At 45.2% G+C, this 22,705-nt stretch overlaps 1 protein-coding gene across 1 annotated transcript in view; it reads right to left on the minus strand.

The window, feature by feature from the left end:
- LOC148020186 (putative histone-arginine methyltransferase CARM1) overlaps window positions 1-22,705 on the minus strand; it is a 79,728-nt gene that overhangs the window by 22,677 nt on the left and 34,346 nt on the right. Inside the window, exons 9-10 of the mRNA XM_087700493.1 lie at window positions 12,663-12,759; window positions 4,200-4,254 (exon numbers count right to left, since the gene is read on the minus strand). Coding sequence (XP_087556619.1) covers window positions 4,200-4,254; window positions 12,663-12,759 — 152 coding nt within the window. The remainder of the gene's footprint in view (window positions 1-4,199; window positions 4,255-12,662; window positions 12,760-22,705) is intronic.

Raw genomic sequence — 22,705 nt, forward strand, 5'->3', positions numbered from 1 at the left:
GTTGTGGTTTACAGGTCATCTTTGATGATGACCGTTGCATGGTTAAAGATAAAGAACACATGACTTTGGTCTTGACAGGATCTTTGTGTCATGGTTTATATAAGTTGGATGCTCTTTCAGTAGATCAGTCGGCATACTTGACATCCACTCTTACTCCTGCTATGATACAGACTGAGTTATAGCATGCTCGTTTGGGGCATGTAAACTTTGGCAACTTGATGCTTTTGCAGCGTACTCAGATGCTGGATGGCTTACCTCTCTTGGAGAGACCTCCTGAGCACTTATGCGAGGGATGCATTTTGGGAAAAATGCATCGGTTCTCATTTCCTCGTTATGTTGCTTTTAGAGCAACAACCAGGTTGCAGTTGGTGCATTCAGATGTTTGTGGGCCTATGCAAACCATGTCATTGGGCGGTTGTTATTATTTTGTGACATTCATTGATGACTTTACACGTTTTTGCTAGGTCTACTGTTTGAAAAAGAAGTCAAAAGTGTATGTGATGCATTTTTGGCCTTCAGTGCACTTGTTGAAAATCAATCTGAATGCAAGATTAAGATTCTCCGTTCGGACCGAGGGGGGGAATATATGTCCTCTATGCTGAATTCTTTTTTGCAGCAGAAGGGCATAGTCCATCAGTATACTACAGCCTATACTCCACAACAGAATGGGGTAGCAAAGAGGAAGAATCGGTTACTCATGGAGATGGCCAGATGTATGCTGAAGGCAAAGAGCTTGCCTCATAGTTTTTAGATGGAAGCAGTCATGTGTGCTTGCCATATTTTGAACAGATGCCCTACCAAAGCCTTGAAGACCATCACACCTTTTGAGGCTTGGAACAGCCGTAAACCTTCTGTTGGTCACTTTCGTACCTTTGGGTGTCTTGCCTATGCCCATATTCCACAGGTACTTAGAAAAAAGTTGAACAACAAGGCTATTAAGTGGATTTTTATGGGATATAACAATGAGAGCAAAGGCTATAGACTCTATGATCCCGTTACAAAGAAGGTTTTTGTCAACAGGGATGTTGTTTTTGATGAAAAATCAAAATTATCCTTGGCTGGTTTGGACACATATCACGCTGCCCGTGATGTTTTTGAAGGGCTGCTGCCCATTACTTTTGGTGATTCAGCTGGAGCTTCAGAAAATGAAGCTAATGTTCAACCAGCTGCTCCTATGGAAAGTGCAGAAATTCAGCCATTGACTGATCAAAATATTCAGCATCATGCTGAAACTGAAATTCAGCAAGAGCTTGCACACAGTCAGGATGCTAGACAGTTACCTAGATGGTATTTGCAGACTATGCAAGATAGTCCTTTGGATGCACCCATGGCTGGTCGTACTAGAAGGCAAACTCGTCTGCATGATTCAGTACATACCATGGAGTTTATTATGGCAGCAAGTACTTTTGATAATGAAGAGCCTGAATGTTATGAGGATGCACAACACAGTGTGCATTGGATGGTAGCTATGCAAGCTGAATTAGATACTATTACTAAGAATCAAACTTGGGATTTGGTGTCCTTGCCTTTTGGGAAAAAAGCCATTGGAACGAAATGGGTCTACAAACTAAAAAGAAAAGCAGATACATCCATTGATAAATACAAGGCACGGCTTGTAGCTAAAGGCTACGGACAGAAAAAGGGCATTGATTATGAGGAGACATTTGCTCCTACTTCCTGTATGACGACCATCAGGTCTATGATTGCTTTGGCTGCACATTATGGTTGGACAGTGCATCAGCTAGATATCAAGACTGCATTTTTACATGGGGAACTTCAAGAGGAAGTTTATGTACAACAACCCATTGGTTTTGCAGTCAAAGGCTCAGAACATTTGGTATGCAAGCTCAAAAAGGCACTATATGGTTTGAAACAAGCTCCTAGAGCTTGGTATGCAAAAATAGATGCTTTCTTGCTTGGTCAGGGGTTTCTAAACAGCTCATCTGAGTCTACCCTTTACGTATGTAAAGAAGAGGGATCTATGCTGATGTCTTTATGTTGATGACCTTTTGCTCACTGGAACACATGCTGATCAGATTTCAGCATTCAAACAAAATTTGCAGCAAACTTTTGACATGTCTGACTTGGGAGTTTTGCATTACTACTTGGGCATCCAGTTCATACATAATGCTCGAGGTATTGGGCTATCACAGTCAAGGTATATTGGGCAGCTTCTTGAGAAGTTTGGCTTACAGGATTGCAAGCCAGTTTGTACTCCCATGGAACTTGGACTGAAACATACATATGCTCCTGCAGTTGGATGTCTTATCTATCTCTGCAATACTAGGCCGGACATACAGTTTGCAGTTTCAGCTTTGAGCAGGTATATGCATCAGCCACGTATGTCACATTGGCAAGCTGTCAAGCGTGTTTTTCGCTACTTGCAGGGTACTCGTTCTCTTGGGTTGCTTTATGCCAAGGGGGGACCACTGCAGTTACATGCTTACAGTGATTCTGATTGGGTTGGTGATTATGATACACGTCACTCCACTAGTGGCAATTGTTTCTTTCTTGGCTCTTCTTGCATTTCTTGGCTTAGCAAGAAACAATCCACTGTTGCCACATCGTCATGTGAAGCTGAATACAAGGCAGCTTTCACTACCACAGTTGAATGCGTATGGCTTAGACGCTTGCTAGCTGATTTGGATGTATCTATTACGGAGCCTACTCCTTTGTTCACTGACAGTTAGAGTGCCATTGCAGTGGCACAGAACCCAGTGTTTCATGCTCGCACGAAACACATTGAGATCCATTATCACTTTGTCAGAGAGAGGCTACATGCAGGTGATATCAGCCTTGTCTATTGTCCTACCACCAGTAATGTGGCAGACATCTTCACCAAAGCTCTTCCTCGTGACAAATTTAAAGCATTTCGCGATGCTTTAAATTTGATATCCTTTGGTGGCGGATGATCCTTGTACTCTTGATCACTCTTCACTCCAGGGGGGTTTGTTGGGTATTTGACTCACACGCCCCTCACTTGCGCCTACGCTCATATGGGAGTGTCGATGATCAGTAGGACACTAGGGCACTTTTTACTCTCGGTAGGAGAGGTTTTTTCCCCCAGACTTATGGTCTTATTGTCGTATGTACTTATGTGCTTATGTTACACACATTTGGGCACTTAGTGTGTGTCGGGTGTGAACACCCCCTACAACCCTAAGGTTTAAGGGTTGTACTTTGTACTTTCTGGTTACACTCATTCAGTCTATTCTCTTGGGTGTCGTGCTTCAACTCTATCTCTCACTCTCACGCTGTCTACTGAATTCCAACTGCACCTCGATCCTTCCATCTCACAATAATCAATATGAAATGAACAATCAGGGACACCAAAACCTTCCCTCCTGGCATTGATATTAATGACTTAAAAGTGATAATCCCATCTGCATGCATTGTCTGCAGCCCGCCAAATGAAACTCCCCACTTTTCTGATAATTGGCATCCACCTTTTGCTTTGTCTTTCTAATTTGAATTACATTAGAAAGAAAAAAGAACTCAACAAGCAAGCTCACATAGAAAGGGATAAAAACAGCTGCTGCTTACACGAAAAAGCTATGTCAGATGCACATAACTTATATTCCGAATATAGAAGAGCCTGTTCAGGTGGCTGTTTAAAGCCACCACATGCAAAGAAAGCACCCAAGAGGGCAAAAAACGAACCAGGGCATATGGGATAAGACATTAAAACTAATTCATTCTTAAGACAGCATCAATCAAATGAACCATGAAATATAGATATATTTAACACAAACTGCTACACGTCAACTGGACTTCAATTTTCAACGACATTGCAGCCTTTAGGTGCATATGTAGACCATTGGCCCAAAAATTTATACATGGCAACCTTTTGTCTTCCCTACAGCTTTGTGTGTTTGAAAGAAAGAAAACTGCACTTCAGTACAGAGTGAGATCGTTTGATGAACATGTTGGGGTGTGAGGCAGCAACCTTCATTCTTCCAGCATGCTGTCCAGTTTGTATAATCTTCTCCTACCTAATCATGCTAAAGCTAACAAATGTGTTGAATATACTATCTGAAAACTGGCAAACTTAATTTTTTTTCACTGAAAACTTAGATATGGTTGCCCTATTATTGCACTCACAGAAATGACTTGAATCCTTTAATGCCACTTGCACATATAAGCTACGCATAATGGCATGTAGTCACTTTAAGAAACATAAGAGTAACTTGATTTTATACCTTGCTTGCAATTTCAATATGAAGATATTCATCGCTGAATGGAGCCATGTGTATCCTGATAAACAATTTTTTATAATCTCAATCAGATGCTCATTTTCAATCATTTCACAACAGAACCAAGATTAATGATTGTGCATACACTCTAAACCCAGGCCATGGAAAAGTCTTAAAATTTCGCAGCAAGTGATTCTTGAAGTACATCGTTAGAATGTGGAATCTCAGTTATCACTATGGAAGTTAAACATAAACACTGAACCCCCATGCCCATATTCGTACTTTTTCCTTCTGCACTGCCAAAGCACAAATATTTTGGGTTGGCAAAATGTGCAGCAGACACATCCCATTTTTTAGTAATTCTGAAGTGATGGAATCTCTTAACTCTGAAATTTCAGGTGCTGAAAACCAAGGAATTAAGCAATTTAGGTAGTAAAGATACTAGTGAAAAATCACTTACAATTACAAGAACCCACTGAATAGAATTAAAATTTGTAATAAGATTAAACTAACAGAAAACAAGTGGTCTCACAACCCTAGTGTACAATGCCCTCTAATAGCCAAACATCTTCTGGCAAACTCTGCCAATGTTCCATTCACTATTTCCCCCAATGATCTGAAGCAAGCTGTCAGTCGCACTTGACCGTATCAACACTGAGTTCTCTGCAGCTTTGGTAGCAGTCGATGCCCGTTTGCAAGAGGCTACTCCACAAGATAAGCTCACGATAGTCAGACATAGCTTTAATCCTTCAAGATATCTAGCAACTCTAGCGATTCCTATTCTAGCAAGTGTTGGGCTAAAAAATACATTACATGCTGAGTAGTCTCTTAAACAGCCCCAAAACATGCTTAATTAATGAGAAACACTGAAATGGGGAGCAGTTCGAGAGAGTTTCTGCATAAACCCTAATTTGGGAGGGTCTATCCACATCTATAAATAGACAAACATGCTGTCCACCATTCAGCCAATCCTTTTATGCAGGTTTCTCACCCTACTGTGCAAATTTCAGCCATTAGCCACCTACCATCTACTGTCCACCAATCACCGACTGCAGCCCATCACCATCCAGCCCTACGCGACCTGTTTCCAGCAATTGCCTTGCTATTTGGAGGTCTTCATCTGCTACATCATCATAGCAGCAAATCAGCTTGCATTTTCAGCATCTAGTGCCAAGCGACAAGCTGTTGCCATCACTCCCACCAAGCAACTACTGCAGTACCTGCGTTTTTGCTGTCCAACAGCCCATCTACATCAGCAAACACCTCTCTTGTTGTCACCTGACAATTCTCAGCCCTAGGGGATCAATTTTCAGAGTTCTCTGGTTGTACACTGCTGCATTTACCAAATTTCAGCCTTTGAATGCTGTGTTTTGGTGATCAACCTGCTGCCCTTCATTATTCAGCACTCTCACTTCTCCAACTGGTGGTTATAGCACTCCTGATCCATCTTTGGTGGACGTCACACTCCAATACTTTATTGCTCTACCCTTCAGCATTTTCTACACTCTTACATTCATTTACTGCATTGATTCATTCACTTCAATGTTCTCCTTCTCTCTATGTTTGTGTTTCTGTTTTTTGCGTTTTGTTTTAAGCATTGGAGTTTTGCATATCACTATCTGTGTCTTTGTGTTTCTATCTTAGTTGCACGCTCTGTGTTTCCTCAATGCAAACCCTAGCAGTTTCTTCACACCCTATGGCCCATGACTTTTTATGTAAGCAGAGGCTACATGTCATTGATTTCCACCTCTTAGCATGGTCCGATTGCCCTTCTCGATCTCTCTCAAGCATACAATTTGGGTTGTTTGATCCAACCTTCTGAATCTTTGAAAAGGCAATCTCAACCTAACCCAATAATGTAGAGATAATATTCTCAAAGCCAAGCAATAGGACCAGCTATTAAATATCATCATGCCCTCATTCTAAAGAAGGTTGAGGTCAAAGAAACATTAAAAGAGCATAAGAAAGATGTATTGATATGTATAAGAGGCCAGATTAGCCCTATGAAATAAATCGATATACAACATATCCATGTCTCAAATATCATGTTGACACGAGAAGAAATTAAACAATGAGTAATCTACATGTAACTTCATCTACTAGGTATGATGGGATGTTTTAATCTACATGGGGTAGGAGGCGAGGGGGACTTTGATATTTGCTTGGCCCTGTTGTAGGCATAACAATCACTCTCCACACCTTTACAATGTCGTCCCTACATCAATGCAAATTGTGCGTAGGCACTAATATGGGCATGGTGATCGATGTCTAGGTAGTTTGCTGGAAATTTACAGCCCTTATGTCCGAGGTTCTCTAAAAACTATACATACGGAGTCCCCGATGCAGCATGGGTGATATGGAAAGAGGGGGTGTGGTATATTTGTGCGCCTCAAGGGGCTCATGATTTTTGGCTAGCATCTCTAGCTCTATGTGAATAGAAGGCCCTCTAATACCTCTACAACTCCATAAGGAAACCACCAAGGTATCTCTAATCACGGTCGGCTCACAACTGAGACATAAGACCAAAGGTTCAATATTGTCATGCCTCATTCTTAAGGTGACATCACATGAACCCAAGCCCCTCGAGTATTTTATATATTGCCATTAGCCTAGATAACTGCTTCCATTGTGGGAGGGCTCAATTCCTCTTTGTGGGGGTAACATCACTCTTTGCAAGACAACATAACTTCCTTAAAGCAAGGCTACTAAATTTTCACACATTATTCCCATTTTCTTTTAAACCTTTATGATTCCACAAGAAACCTTTGTTTACATGAGTTTCGGTATTCCTTTGTCTAAGATCATTGACTTCTCAAGCCATGAAGTCCAAAAACAATGTTACATGTGCAAAACCTGAATGGACATCATAAGTGCAAGTTATTATGCAAATAAGACATACATAAGTTTGCAAGGCTACTAAATTCTCACACATTATCCTCATTTGATTTTAAACCTTTATGGTTCCACAGCAAACATTTGTTTACACGAGTTTTCATATTCCTTTGTCTAGAATCATTGACTTCTCCTCAAGCCATTAAGTCCAAAAACAATGTTACATGTGCAGAACCTGAATGGACATCAGTGCAAGTCATTATGCAACTAAGACGAACGTAAGTTTGCACCAAATACCTAACAAGAGATATGTGATGCTGAGAGGATTGTTACAGCTTGAACATTTCCAGCTCTATCTCAGTTCATTGTTAAGGTGTTTGCCACTACTTATATGCACACAATTTCCCAACATTTTCCCCTGTATTAAGAAAAATATCTTGGAAAATGCTTGAAAAGGTCCAGAAATCAGGCATGTCAGCTGGTTGTTGAAGTGAAACGCTGAAATTTTTCAAGCATTTCATGTTTCAGGCTTTCTCTTTGAACATCCTTGAAGTTCCATAGTCATGGGAAACTGAACGGAAACAGAAGCAACAAAAATGTGGACTTTCAGGGTGTTTCTAGTAACTATAGGAATGAGAGAGGCAAGAACAGAAGCGGAAACAATGAAACAACAAAAACTTGGTGTTTCAGGGCATTTCCAATAAGTATGGCTTGAATATGTCTTCATCCAGTGCGGCCAAACACAAAGCCTAATAAAGAGGCTATTTATGACCCATGAAATGTACACCACCAACGATATAGACATAATAATCAGACATTTGGTGATTCCTCAGCCAGTCACACATAGAGCAGCATCTTGTGACCAACTACTGCAACTCATAGCAAGTTGCACAACAGACAGCTAGCACATGTACTAACTAATTATTTGGATTTTGGTTTGTTCAGCACTCAAGGAGAAGCTAGAACTCTCAAAGTTGCACAACAGACAGCTAGCACATGTACTAATTGCACAACAGACAGCTAGCACGTGTACTAACTAATTATTTGGATTTTGGTGTTGCAGGTCTCTTTTGTCATCTTCATTGGGCTCCCAGACTTAAAGTTTCTTGCAGATGCGTGTTGCAGTTTGCACAACCTGTTTGAGCTTTTCCCTAGCTTGCTTGTTTGTTCAGCACTCGAGGAGAAGCTAGAACTCTCAATGGGAAGCATGGGGTATTTAGGGCTACCTCATTGATCTTGGACCTTTCCTCGGAGTCTATATATACTCCACTCCTCCATTCTTGCCACCTCAGATCATGTCCACTTGGAGAGATGGAGTCTAGAGGTACTACCGGTGACCACACGTGCCACTCACATGTGGCCTGCACAGTACACCTCTTGTATTCTGTCATGGATCTCATAGCCCATCCATTCATGGTTTGAATCCTTGTGTTCTATCTTTCAATGGTCATTCTTCTCAGTGTTCAGCAATTGACTTTTCTGCTTCCATTGCTCATTCTCACATGGTATCAGACAACCAGTGTTACTGATTTTGGTGCTCTGTGCTGCTGTTATTCACTGTTGTCAGGTCTGCAATCATTGTGTTTTGCTGTTCTCAGGCCTGTTCATTACTAGGCAACCTGTCTACAAGCTGGATGACCTGATTGTTATTGTTTCTATACTCAGGCTTGTTTGTTACTAGGCAACCTGTCTACAAGCCAGGTAAACTCAATGTTATTGTTTTGGAGCCTGCATTTTACCATTGTAAAGCTGCCCCTACTTGCATTTTCCTCTCTCAGCCTGTTACTTGATGTGACTGACCTGATTTCATGCTGGGTCACCTCACTTTGCTGCTAGACGACCTGTTTTCCAGCCTCAGCCTACTGCTTATCCTGCATTTTCAGCTATTCTCGACTGTTTGTGACATCACCAAGGCTTCTTCAGCTCTCGCCTACCTATTTTAACACTTGCTGATCTTGCATTGGTGGCTGGATTGCCCTTGCATATGGTAACCTTAGTGCTTTCTTTTAATTTGATAATATGCACAGTTTGCAATTTGTGTTGCGCTTTGCATTTTCAACTATAGAGAGGATCTACGGCATTAGTTGTTGTGATTACTAACTACATTCACTTCACTTCTGCTCCCATGTCTATGTTATTATGTTGCTCATGCATGTGACCTATGTTGTGATCTATGGAACTTTTGATCGTTCAGGCTACTTGACCACGAGTACCCCAAGTATCTCATATTCTCTCTATTCTTTGTCATCTCTATGCATATCTCCAGACTTCTTTATGACATCCTATTTGAGTGGCTTAAGATTTCTTCATCATGGCCTAACCTTGATCTTCTAAGGCTTTCCTTTCAACCTTGAAAGATGGTTGGTCTTTTGTTCATAGCTGCAAGTTCTTCACCTTCCGCTTGGACCATGTTCCAAGTTTCGTGCATTCACTCCACATCTCTAGTGCTTCTAGAGTCATCTTCAAAGGTTGGTGGTTTCCGCCATGTTGTATCAAGTTCTCTTGGAAGCCGTTTTTTGGTGGTGGCTTTGATGGCACTATCTCTATGCTATCTAGATGAGATAGTGTCATGTTTCTTCCATGGTGATCTTATTGCTCGATCCACAATGGTGACCGACAAAAAGAGGATCACCATGTTCTTTGGTGGCTTGGAAGGTTTTGTTCAGCTATTGGACAAATGGCTGCTCCATAAATTCTTGACCCCTTGGACTGACTCGAATGGGGGTTCTGTGTCAAGGAGGAAGCAACCTTGTGGTATGCACAGCTAGGCTCAAATGGTTCCTAGAGGGTTTTTCTATGCAAGTTTTGGGATTCCCTGAGCTGCTCTACAGTGGCACTTGTCCTCCTTCAGTGCATGACTTGGCACAGAAAAAGGATAACCCTCTCCTATAGTGGTGAAGTGATGCTTCTCATGTATTCCCCAGCCTGAGAGAAACGGTTGTGAGAGATCGTCAGTCAGACGTGTTTATGCCTATTATAAAGTCATACGATCCAGTGGATCTTGAGGGAGGCTTTCGATATGCATCAACTAATGGTATTTTGCTCCTAGTCGGTTTCCACATTGGGGGACACATCTGCAGTCTGGCTAAAGGCAGGGAATCCATGATCATGATGTGCTTTTGCAACGCATCAGTGAGAGGCATAGAGATTCAGATACTTCCACTCTCTATGATCAAGGTTTGAGTATGATTGACATCAACTTGGTGTTTCTCTTTTCAATGTCTTCTAGACTAGGAGTCAGAACCCAAACCTAGAGTGTTGAGTATGTACTTCAAGCGTCTTCTTCGAGCATCACTCGTAATTGTTGTATGTACAACACTGGTACAAGTTTCTTGCAGATCATATCTGTGGTATGAAACATGGTGATGGTTCTGAGGGGGATGTTGTTCCATATCATTGTAAGAGGGTGTTAGGGATGTACGTCTCAATGAGTGAAATGCTCTTTACTAGGCTTCATATAGGGCGTCTTTATGGGCAGTTGGGTAGCCCATTTAGGGCTAGGTCATTCATCTCAGGTCTGACCCTAGAATCATTATATACTCCACTCCTATATTCTTGTTACATCAGATCACATCCACTTGGAGAGGGAGTCTCAAGTATGGTTGGTCACTACACATGTCATTCACCTCTGTGCTTTGTACAGCATATCTCTTGTATTGTGTTATGAATAGCATTGCACATTCATTGAATGTTTCAGTTCTTCTGTTCTCTTTGTTCATTCTTCTCAAAGTTCAAAAGTTGTGATTCTTCCACTTCCAATGTTGATCCTCACATGTTCCACTACATCTTGGGCCGTACATTTAAGGCTTCTCCAAGACTCCCAAGCCATTTGACTGGCAGCCTTTGAACTTTGACCATCAAATGACCACCTCCAAGAGTGTTTTATATCCAAAACAGTCTCTGGTTAGTTAGAACATCTCCAGTTGGGTATCTTCCTAAACCCATTTATCTAAAGGATCTACTGAGTTCACTGTGACTACTACTACTCTTCCAAGTGGATGGCATGAAACTCAAATGAACAATAAGAATCAGCTTGAAGTCGAGCAACAAGCAAAAATTCTTGACCTTCAATTTTGAATCTACATCTTTTGAAGGTAAGCTTAATATATAGGTTCTCACTGCTTTGAAGTCCTTCAGTGGTTTTACCAAAAGATAAATTTAAAAAGAAAAGAGTTGTCATCTTTGACAAAGGAATCCTTGAGAATCAATGCTAGTTTTTGGAAAGAGACTCAAACTTGTTAAGTCCTCATTTGCTCAAGTCAAGTCCTAATATACCAAATGACCTTCATTCCAATCCACACCATAAAGTGAATAAACTATATCCTGTAGCATAATTTGTCAATAAATAAAGAATTTCAGGTCTGCCTCTCAACTTCTTTATGTGCAAAACATGTCAAAAGTCTCAAGAGTCTTGATGCTTGAGAGACTCAAACTTTCAAGGAAGGCAAGGTTTAGTACACCCAGACCTTCATTCCTATACACACACTAAAGTGAATGGACTATATCCTGTAGCATAAGTTCCATCTGGACAAGGTGAATTCCAGGTCTACCTGTCAATATCTCAACATAGAAAATGCACTACCAATTACCACAGATACAGGAAGGAACGTGATAAGTGACTTATCAGCTGGTAAATTCAAGGCTTTATCCCAATAAAGCATACAAATGCTAGCATGGATACATTACAATCATTGGCTTCATGTGGCAGAAATTAGCCCAAAAGATACAAGACTGAATCCCCTTTTAGTTCCCTCCATACAGGAAGGAGGGCCTTTCTATGATATTTATGTCTGGAGTTGCAAATCATAATCCTGGACAACAGTCTTTCTAAGATTCAATACTAGGTCTCTACATGTAAATAGAGCCACGTCCTCAAGAGATAAATGGTGAAGGCTTGCTCTTAGTTGCAAAAGAAGACTCTAGAGCTGGAGGTACAGATAGGTTTGTGCTGCAGAATGTGAAATGGACTCTACCATATCTTATCTTATATCTTGCATAAGCTTCTCTAGTAGACATCAATTGACAAAGTCGTAGACAAAAGTAACCTCATGGCTTTATCTGATCATCAGTATAGCATTCAGCTTGAGACAGAAAAGCTTCTTTTGTGGCTACTTAAAACTTTTGGGAAAAAATAGGTCTTCTTTGATGATATTTCTCTTTATGAAAAATCACTGACAAAAGATGGGAAGTAAGGCCAAATTGATTTTAAGAGTCTATATTTCCATGGCTTGTTGGAAACCCTTTTGGTGAAAAACTGGAAAATAGGCGGTTTCCCTTGAGAAGGGCACAAGTTGATCCTTTCCCATAATCCATGATCAATAAAAATTGAAAGCACCCAGGGTGCCTCTAATCAGCTCATCTAATTATTTTACTGCACTTGCTGGAAATCCAACTTTGTGAAAAACATATTTTTGACTTCATATCAAGTTTCAAAACCATGTCCAGAGGCTAATTCAATATTCACAAATAACACTGACACTTGATCAACATGTCAACACTATGTTATGAATGTAGAATGTGTCAAATATCCAGTGATCACAAACTAGAAGCAAGCAGCACCATGCAGCTTTTCTCAGGGAAATAAGGAACAGCCTCCCATTTGCACTTAAACATATTCAGCAACAAAGTCTTCCTTACCTCCCAAGACTTGGGAACATTTTACCATCTGGATTGAGGAAACGATCCCTTGAAATGATGTAGGACTCTAGCATACGTTCATTGACAAGCAGTGTTCCTGCAACAGTAAAATTAATTATCGAGTCAGTAAAATTAATTATCATCATTCTGTATTATCGCATCAGTATCGTTCTGTTTAACCAAAACAAAACCTGTAAATTTGTATAGAAGAAAACAGACATTCAAGCTTGGTTTTTAAGGAACAGGAATCACTAACACCAAACCAGACAACCTGGATGAAAGGATCTGAAAGTTTATTCCAACAGTAGCTTGTGTATGGAAAGATGCATGAAAGACATGTCACCATGAAAAAGGGTCCATACAGAAATGGCATTTTTTGCTCAATTTGGGGGCCTGTGCCTGCAAAGGCCTATTATGGGTTTTTTCTTTTTTTTTTTGCGGGGTGCCATTGGGGGGTTGGGTGTGATTCATGGTGCTGCAAATGTTCTCCTATATGGAATTTACTTGAATAGGCTCATGACACTACTTGTTAGTTCCTCCTAAATTATACTAAATGGCCCAAAGGACAACCAACTCTCTCAACCAAATACAGAATACAAGTTTACAGGACACAAATGATAAGAAAAGAAATGGCCACATTAATAGCTTGTACAGTCTCTAAACCTCTCTTCTCATGAAGAAAAACTTTACAAATAGGCTCCCTGCCTCTTCCTCATCCCCTCAATATATTCATGGAGTTTCCCAAAGACCTCTCAAACAATGACTGATATCGAGCCAAATGTCTAAAATGCTCTCTACCAAAGCAATTTTGTAATGCTCAATCACCTCTGTGGGCCTTCTAGACATTCAAATTTCGCGCTAGTGTTAGCAAAGATATTGAAGATGAAGCTATGCTGTTAGACTGATCCTCATAACGCAAGACTGGCACCTTGTAAATTGATGACCAGTCCCATAGATCCCCTTGCAACCTATAAAGAGGCTCCATTAAAGGTGCCAATGTTTTTTCCCACAAACACACAAAGTTTATTAATGACACCTCGAAGACAATTCCATGAGGTAAAAATAGAAAGTAGAAAGAAGGCCTTGTAAAGAGCAATTGAGTACATAAATACAATGGTGGTGTGAACAACCAATCTGGCTCACTGTAGTCCCAAACCATATGAGGAGCTAGGTGAAAGATCTCAAAATCATGTCTATATGAAAGCATCTCTCCTCCTCCTCATTCTCTCAAAAGCACCCTACGGCCTCTCAAAGCTTCCGCAAAGGTTATAAATGATCTCTGTCCAAGTCCTAGAAAGAGTCTCCGAAGTGGAAATATGGGCACTGTTTGAGCTCCGTATTCAATGTTTCTTGCTAGACGACATATGTACATCATGTGGACATATGGTATTGATCTTTTTTGCTGCAATTGGACACATGTATGATACTTACTTCACTGGACTTCAGCTTACATGCATTTTTTGGGTCTATTTAATGGTTTTTGGTCTTGAAGCTTGTGTGGATAGTGCTTGGTGGATGTACTCTTCTTGAGCATTGATTTGGCACATTGTATATTGCTGGTTTTCTAAAATTGCAGCAGTCATAATGCCAAAAACTACGCACATAACACAGATTGTCAGGGACAAGTTGTCAAGGGACAAGTTGTCAAGGGACAACTATAGTTTTTGGTCCTATGGCATGGAGAATTTTCTAACGAGAAGATGTCTTTGGGATCTCATTACAAGTGAGGATGCGTATCTTGAGCTTTCTGAACAGCTAAGGGATGAAAAGAAGAAGGCCTAAAATGATTGGACAACTAAAAACAGGAATGTACTACATTGGATCTCTATATGCATTTCAGAGAATTTGATTTCATACATAAAAAAGGCAAGTGCATGTAAGGATACATGGGAGAGAGTTGAAAAGATGTAAGGCACTTATACGGAGATAAGGAAAATACAATTAAAGCAAAGGCTACATAGTGCATGGCATGAAAAATCGAAGCATTAGTGACTATGTTGCAAAGATTAAGCAAATTGCAAAGGATCTTGCTTCAATTAATGCACCGATTGATGATTACTTGGTTTTAATCACCTTAAATGGGCTTGCTCCTACATATATCCATAGATACCTCTATTTCTATGAAAGGCAATTCTATATCTGACTTTGAGGAATTCATTGCTTTGTTGCTTTACAAAAGAAATAAAGCCTGGGCTTAATGCCTCTAGCAATGGCGAAAACACTAGTAGTAACAATGTGTTTTATCATCAAAGAGAACATGCTAGTCCTTCGAGGGATAGAGGATTTTCTAATGGTTATAGAGATGCATTTTCTTGTGGTCATAACTCTTTTGTATGCAAAGATTTTGTACCTAGAGAAGGGGAAGATCCTTCCCTAGAGATAGAAAACGATATAGTCCTCATAGACGCGTAGAGATAGTGCATGTTATTATTGTGGACAATTTGGTTATTGCGAGAAGCAATGATATCACAAGCACAATGCTATATCTAGAGGCTATAGAAGGAGATGGTATAATCACTATGCATGTGGTTATTGAGATATAAGTTATATCTCTAGAGAGGTCAATCAACTAGAGGACATTTGTTTGCCATGGAACATATACTTAGCAATATGACTTATCCACCTAGTAACAAGGACATTTGTTTGCCAAGCAGCATGTACTTAGCAATATGACTCATCCACCTAGTGATGAGGATTGGATTTTGGATAAGGGCTAGGAACCACATGACATCATGAAGAATGGTTTGAGAGAAAGCAAGAAATGCAAAGTGAAAACTATGTAGCTACTAGGAATAATAGTCTACATGAAGTTACACATATTGATAGTATGCCATTGGTCACTAGAGATGTTATTGAGAATAAAATGAGAGATGTATTGGATGTACCTACTATTACAAAGAATCTTACTTTTGTTGAAGAAATAGCTCATCAAGGATTGCAAGTCAAGTTTAATAAGTTTTTTTTTTGCAAGTAAAATGTGGCTGATTATATTACTCAAAAAGCTGATTACAACAGAGTGCTCATGCTCAACAGACTAGCTGGAGCTGAAGCAAAGTCACCAGTACATCATGTACACAAGCCTCTCAAGGTGGTCTGGGGGGGATGGGGGCAAGAAGCCATTTTGTGGGGGTGGGGGTGGGGGGGGTATATCGCCAAATGGGGCTGCCTGCCTGCATCACAAAGAACAGACCCTGGCCGCCCCAGGTACGCATGAAGTGACCACAGAGCTCCTGACGAGCCCTACACCTGATCCCATCGGCCGCGGAGGGAATGGATGATGGAGGTCCATAGCTCTGCTAAGGTCGCATGTGCTGAAAGTCTCTCTCCGCCGAAAGCCACCTGGCATCGCGCCTTCCAAATATGCCATCCAGTAAGACTCCCTATGATCTCCCATACCTCCAAGCGGTCTGTTGTGGGCTCCAATACCTGGCGGATGGGTAGAGCCTCCAGACCAACCACTGCGCACGACTCTGCCTCGATCATGAATATCGTGTCCTGCATCCCGGCCTCATACAAAAGGTGACGGCCCTGACTGACTGCCTGCCAACAAAAAGCTCCCCATGATATACACCCAAGGCTGGGCGCTACACATCGAAGGATACGGCATGCTCCTCTCCACACGAGTTGCGCCTCCTCACAAGACTAAAGGCAGTGCTTTGGGGTTTCCAGAGGCTGTTGTGTGCAGCGCTTACAACCTCCCTCCTTTTGCATCTGGGCAAGCCAGCTTCCCACCGCCAAGCCTCCATGTGAGACCAACCATAAAAAATACGACACCCTCCTCGGCCTCCAGCTATCCCATAGGCGGCGCCAGAAGGTTCGTCAGAAGGGCTCCGTGATTCTGTGCTCCACCCAGCGCCTCCTGCGTGACGGCACCCAATCCATATCCTCCTGCATCAGTACATGTCTGCCAATCCTGGCAGTGTACTCTAGGAACCTGGGTGGCTTTTTGACGACCGCAGAGGCCAGCCATAGCCACTCTCCTGGATCCCACTCCACCTCATCAAGTGGTCTGCCCTCCCAGATCCAAAGGCGGCACTCCTTAAGCTCCTTCCAGAAAACATAGGGGTCCAGTCACCAAGTCTCCCCCTGAAGACCCACCACCCGAATCCTCCTCCACGAAAGAGTGGCAATCCCTGCATCCTGATGCCCTCTGTCAAGGGCCAGACGTCCCCCCTCCTGAACGGCGAAGAAAGTCCCCTGCGAGGCGCCACCCACTCTACCTGCCACTTGAAGGGGGATGCCTGCTGGAGAGAACCTAGCTGCCCATACCTCCCCGGACTTTATCAACTCTCGTATCGGGGGGGCAAGCCACTCCGGAGGTATTGCTGCGTCTATCTCTCTTCTCCTCAACTCCACTCCTTTACGGCAACCTGATACTCGTTGCAGCACCTCCTCGTTCCCCGTCCTGTACACCTCCCGCCATGTCCTGATGGAACGAGCCGGGCCGGCCTCCCACCCAACCCACTGGATATGGGGGCGCTCACCTAATTGTGCCCCTTCCCGATCTTTGACCTGTAGGTTCCAGGTCTATTTCCTCCTCGCAACCTGGGGGGCTGTGGATTAGGGCCTTATGAAGGCCATGCCACACGCGGAGTAGGCTGCAAAGGAAAGGTGATCTGGGCTGACGTGAAGATCCATCTCATGGACGGCCTCCACTAACCGCCAAGCCTCAGTTTACAATCTTGAAGGCCCTCCTGCAGTAAGACCTTCCATGTTTGCCCGCCTGGTGTGAGACCGCAGACAACTAGCTTGCCCAAGAGGGCCAACCTCTAATACTCTAGGTCTATGATCCCAAACCCTCCCTCTGATCGATGTCCTATGATGGTCGCCCATGCCACCTTGGCCCTGGAGTCCCTGGAGCCATCAAACCCAAACCAAAGGAAATTCCGCACTAGGCGGCAAAGCTGCCCTACGCACAATGAGGAGAAGCACCAACATGAGGCGATGTACCAGGCCGTCGCTAGGAGGACCTCGTTAACCACCAAGGCTCGACCGGCTAGTGAGAGGCGAACCGTGCTCCAGTAGGTCAGTTTTCTCCGAATAGAATCAAGGACAGGAAGAAACTGCTAGGCAAGAGTGATGTCGAGTTCCACCTGGAACCCTAGGTATCGAATGGTGTGCCCTCTGCTCACCCATCTAAATCCCAGGTAGACGCCCCAATCCGTGTTGGAGTCTGGGTCTATGAGGAAACCAACCGACTTTCACCACTTGATTTTCGCTCCAGCTACAGCGTAGAACACGTCAAGAGCCAACCTCATTCTCTCCAGCATCACCTCATCGTCCTCTATGTTGAGGCCTGTGTCATCTGCATACTCTGAGTCTAACAACTCAGTCTCCTCTCTCACTGGAAATCGGAGGCCGTGTAATCGGCTCACACGTGACCTGAGGAAGTGAGACATCGCCTCTGCGAAGAGTAGGAACAGGTATGGGGCCAGGGGACAGCCCTGTCGAACCAATCTCTCCAACCGAAACTCCTCCCCTCACCTTCCGTCTATGAGAACCCTGCTGGTGGCCGACCTGTACAGGCCAGAGACCCCGCGAATCCAAGCGTGGAGGAATCCCAACTTCACCATGGTGCCTCTAGGAAATCCCAATCCACCCTGTCATAAGCTTTCTCGAAATCCAAGAGTAATACTGCCGCCCACTGTGTTGAGCCCACTCTGTCGCCTCAAAGAATTTAAATACATTGTCTAGGATACTCCTATCCTCGACAAAGCCTGTTTGTGTGTCATGAATGATATCTAGAAGCACGGGGCATAATCGCCTACCAATCATCTTTGCCAGTGCCTAATAGGCCACTGACAATAAAGTGATCGGTCTCCACTAGGAGAGATCCAACCGATCTCCCCCTTTGGGGAGAAGACTGATAAGGTCTGCCGAGAGACTCCCTGGCATCTGTCCTGAGGTGAAGATCTCCTGGAAAGTCCTCAGTAGGGGGTCCTTCACCACTTCCCAGTAGGTAGTGAAGAAAGCCTTAGAGAGGCTATCCTCCCCCGAGCATTTCTGCCCATCCTGTGTATGGAAAGCCTCCTCTAGTTCCTTCTCTGTGAAGGGGGCTAGGAGAGAGTGTCCTATCTCCTCTGTGCCGAGGGACGGGATGTGATCCCATACCTGCTATCTACATCTCTGTCCTCTAGCTGAAGTTGTCTCCTACTGGAAAAGGCGCATGTAATAGTCGGTGGCAATCTCCATCACCTCATCAAGGCTAGAACAGGTCCTCCCATACTTATCCCGAAGGCTGCGTATCTGCTCTCCCGCGGTGAGGGGCTGGTGCACCTGGAAGAACTCCCTGCACATCGTGTCCCCCTTCCGCGCCCAAAAGGCTGCTGAGGTGCGGAAAGAGAACTCCGAGCGCCTGTCCTCTAGGCCAATAATGGCTGCACGCACGCGCACATCCTATGCGTGGAGGGTGAGATCCCCTGGTGCCTCCTGCAATAATCTCTGCGTGGCTGCAAGGTTCCGCCGGAGTGCTCTCTCCTCCTCCCAACACTGTTGCCTAGCCTGTATGGCTGCCTCTTGGCAAATTCTACTTGACTCGGCTAGGATCTCTGCAACCTCCTCTGCTATCCGATCCCTCCTGTCCCACTCTCTGGTCCAAATCTACTCTATCTGTCTCGACACCTCCTCCCTCCTATAGATCGAGTCAGGGATACGACAGGATCGTGTATCTAGGGCAGATACTGGGGGGTCAAGTGTCAAGAGAATCGGGCAGTGATCGAATAACGTGGTGCCTGCCAACTACTCAATCTGGCCTCCACGAGAACCTCCCCACTCTCCCACATAAAACCTGTCCAACCGCTCTAGCAAGGCTCCACCTAGCCGCCTGTATACCCAGGAGAAGTCCAACAACCTCTCCCTCCTATGGAAGGCAAGGTCTTTCCAGGCATCACGTGCTCCAACTGCAAGCAAAAAGACCTCCCATGTCTCCTGCTCCTCCCCAGCCATGCCCTGGTAGTTTCTTCCTTTGCCTTGCTGGTCCTCCAAAGCCTCCAAGTTGTTGAAGTCTCCTCTAACAATCCAGGAGTCCACCTCTGGGAGTCCAGCTGCAATCTTCACCCAAACCTTGTTGCGTGTCCTAACCTCCGTAGGGGCATAGACATTGAGGACTCCAATACACGAGTCCCCAATATCTAACCTGATCCATAGAACCCTTCCTGCCACTATCGTCCCGTGGTCTCATACACAACTGGTGAGACTCGGGCCAATAGAGGTGCATACGCCTCCACTCCTGCCATGGGCCCCTATGGCGTGCTCCCAGTAAGTGTGCGAGCTACCCGGAAGTACCTTTCCAACTTGCCAAGCCTGGGCGAGGGTGAGCTTATGTTCCTACAAAAGCAAGATGTCGATCCGTCCGGCAAGGGCAGGCTGCAACTCCTGCCGAACAATCAACTTCCTGGAGCCACATGCCCCACTGTAGCGGAGACTGTTCACATTCCAAGATGCAAGATGTAAGCTCATGGGGAAACCTGTGACTGACCGAAGAGCCATCTATTCGATATGGATGCTGCAGATGAGGAGGAGAGACTATGAGGCATGCAAGTGCGCTTTGCCGCCGGTCTGGATGGTGAACTCCAATCCCCCATGGTGGACATCGGCCGGACCATAGGGATGATAGATGCTCCAGGTAGTACTATCAATGCATCTATCAGCCATGCTGAAAATCGCGACTCTATACACTGCTAGAAGCGGGCCGCATGTGTCCGAGGCCACTCTATCACGTCCCTCGGAGCTCTCCACTGTGGAGGGGCTCGAAAGACAATGCTCAAGTGCGGGACCTCGGCGCCAACCCACCAGTTAATGTCCATCATGCAACCTGGCCACTATTGTGCAAATAGTGCTAATCCTTCATCACCCATCCACTGGGAGATGTGATCCGCCACTTGACTCTTGAACTCCTCCTCAATCTGTGTATTCGTCCACTCCTCTACGTAAGATGACTGAAGAAAAAAGGCGTAGTTTGGTCCATCCGGTGGTGCTAGTAGGTGGACCTTCCCCATCCTTGACTTACAAACCACGAAGATCCCCACCTCTAGAGGTAATGAGAACTCTCCACGCTCCGCAACTCGCAGGTAGGACCATGGGCCACTGCGGAAGAACTCTTGTGGCAATAGCTGTGCCTGTCTCGAGAAAGTGTGGCAGGTGGCAAGGGCACATGAGTTGTTGGCTGTGTGGGAGGGGAAAGGCTGCTGGTGCACGGAGGAGGTAGGTGTGTGTGGCTCATCACCTCCTGTGGGAGGAGGGGGGGTGGGTCTGGGGGGGCTCACCTGACCAGGGTGCGGATCAGGGGGAATGCTCAGCAGGGCGGGGTGATGGGAGGAAAGAGGATCGAGGGATGGTGGGATGGCTAGAGATGCATGGCGGATTTGGGAGGGGGGGGGGGGGGGGGGGGGGGGAGGGGGGATGTGAGGGGCCTGTGGGCACTCACGCGAGGCAGTCTGTGGCGCGGATGGAGAATGTGGGGGGCTGCAGTCCTGTCAGGTGGAGCGGACAAGGGGAGCTGTGGAGTGCTCTGCCGAGAGGGGGTCGCTCGCCCGCCAACACCCTGCTGACGAGGCTGGGTCTGAGGAGCTGGTTGCGCTCTCCCTTGCCGTCTCCCTCTCTGTCATCTCTGGACCCGTGTGAAACCGCCAGCGTCCAGCTGCGGACTTGTGGGCGGAGCCGCCTTGGCTCCAAAACGCGTACAAATTGCTGCCTAATGCCCAAAGTCGTGGCAACGCAGGCACTGCCCTGGTTGCCCAGTCACAATGACATGCTGCCTAAAGGAGTGCTCGCCTGCCTCAATCTCTAGGAACTGTGGGATATTCTTGACCTCTTCCACTGCCACCCGTACCTTTGGGACTTCTGCTACTGTCACTGCATCCGCGAAAGACGCAGGAAGGACAATGCCGAAGAGCCGTCCAAAGTCTTCCACCAACTGGCGATACTCAATCGCCAGGCTGGGGAAAAGAAGGGTGACCGGGTGTCGAAGAAACCTATTGTGGAGTGCAAACGCCTCCACAGTAAAGCCACTGTACCAAGGGACCATGTATATGACCCCCTTCGTGGACGCATATGGTGAACTGACGAGTAGCTCGCAAGCTGCGTCTGCTAAGCTGAGCCGGACCATGAAGATCCCTTGGCCCAATAGAACCGCCTCCATGATCAGCGCTGTGCCGATGCACAGCGTGGAGTGAAGCCAGTCCCGAAGCTGGGCCCTAGCTGGGAAATGTCTTACTACCTGACCATAAATCGATGTTTCCATTAGCTCCAACTCTTTAGCTCGGATGGCTAAGAGCTGCTCCTTAGAGAGGACTATGCGCAAGGTGTTTGACTGGGGGACACCCGCTGAGTGTGCCGACGTCTAACCATAGGTTTCCATTGCGCATCCCTTCTGGGAGAACCTACCTATCATGCTGCTGTGCTACTGGATGGGAAGGGAGCAAGAGGAGGAGGAGGAGGAGGGGGGGGGGGGGGGGGGGGGAGGGGAGGGGGGGGGGGGGGGAAGGGGGGGGCGGGGGTGGCTCACTCGGTGGCGCAGGGAACTAGCGATGGAGGCCCTGGCGAAGGCGAAGGGGATGGGACGCAGATGATGACGAGGAGAGTGGTGATGGTCCTGTCGATGGCGAGGGGAGATGACGCCAAGCGATGGCGATGTTCCGACAAGGCACGATCAAACGGGGCAGGTAGGTTAGCTCGAACAACGTGACGGGCAGAAGAGCCATTTTGTAGAAGAATAGAATCAAGTTTAATAAGTATGGTTGCTTCATTGAGGGCTAGGCCTCCCGGCAGGACAGCACGCGGGGGGCGAGGGGTTGGAGGGGAGGAAAGGATAGACAGGGGATAGGTGGGCGCAGGTGGTGCGAGGGCCCAGCCGGTGGCGCAAGGAACTGGCGATGAAAGCCCTGGCGAATGCAAAGGGGTTAGGGCGCAAGTAATGACGAGAGGAGTGGTGATTGTCTTGTCGATGGCGAGGGGGGGTGACGCAGGCGATGGCGCTGTTTCGGCAGGCACGATGATCAAACGGGGGGAGTGGGTTAGCGCGCGCGACGTGACAAGTAAAATCA

This window comes from Lygodium microphyllum, chromosome 19, assembly GCF_053477565.2.
Source record: "Lygodium microphyllum isolate KBCC chromosome 19, Lygodium_microphyllum_v1.1.10, whole genome shotgun sequence".
Lineage (NCBI taxonomy): Eukaryota > Viridiplantae > Streptophyta > Polypodiopsida > Schizaeales > Lygodiaceae > Lygodium > Lygodium microphyllum.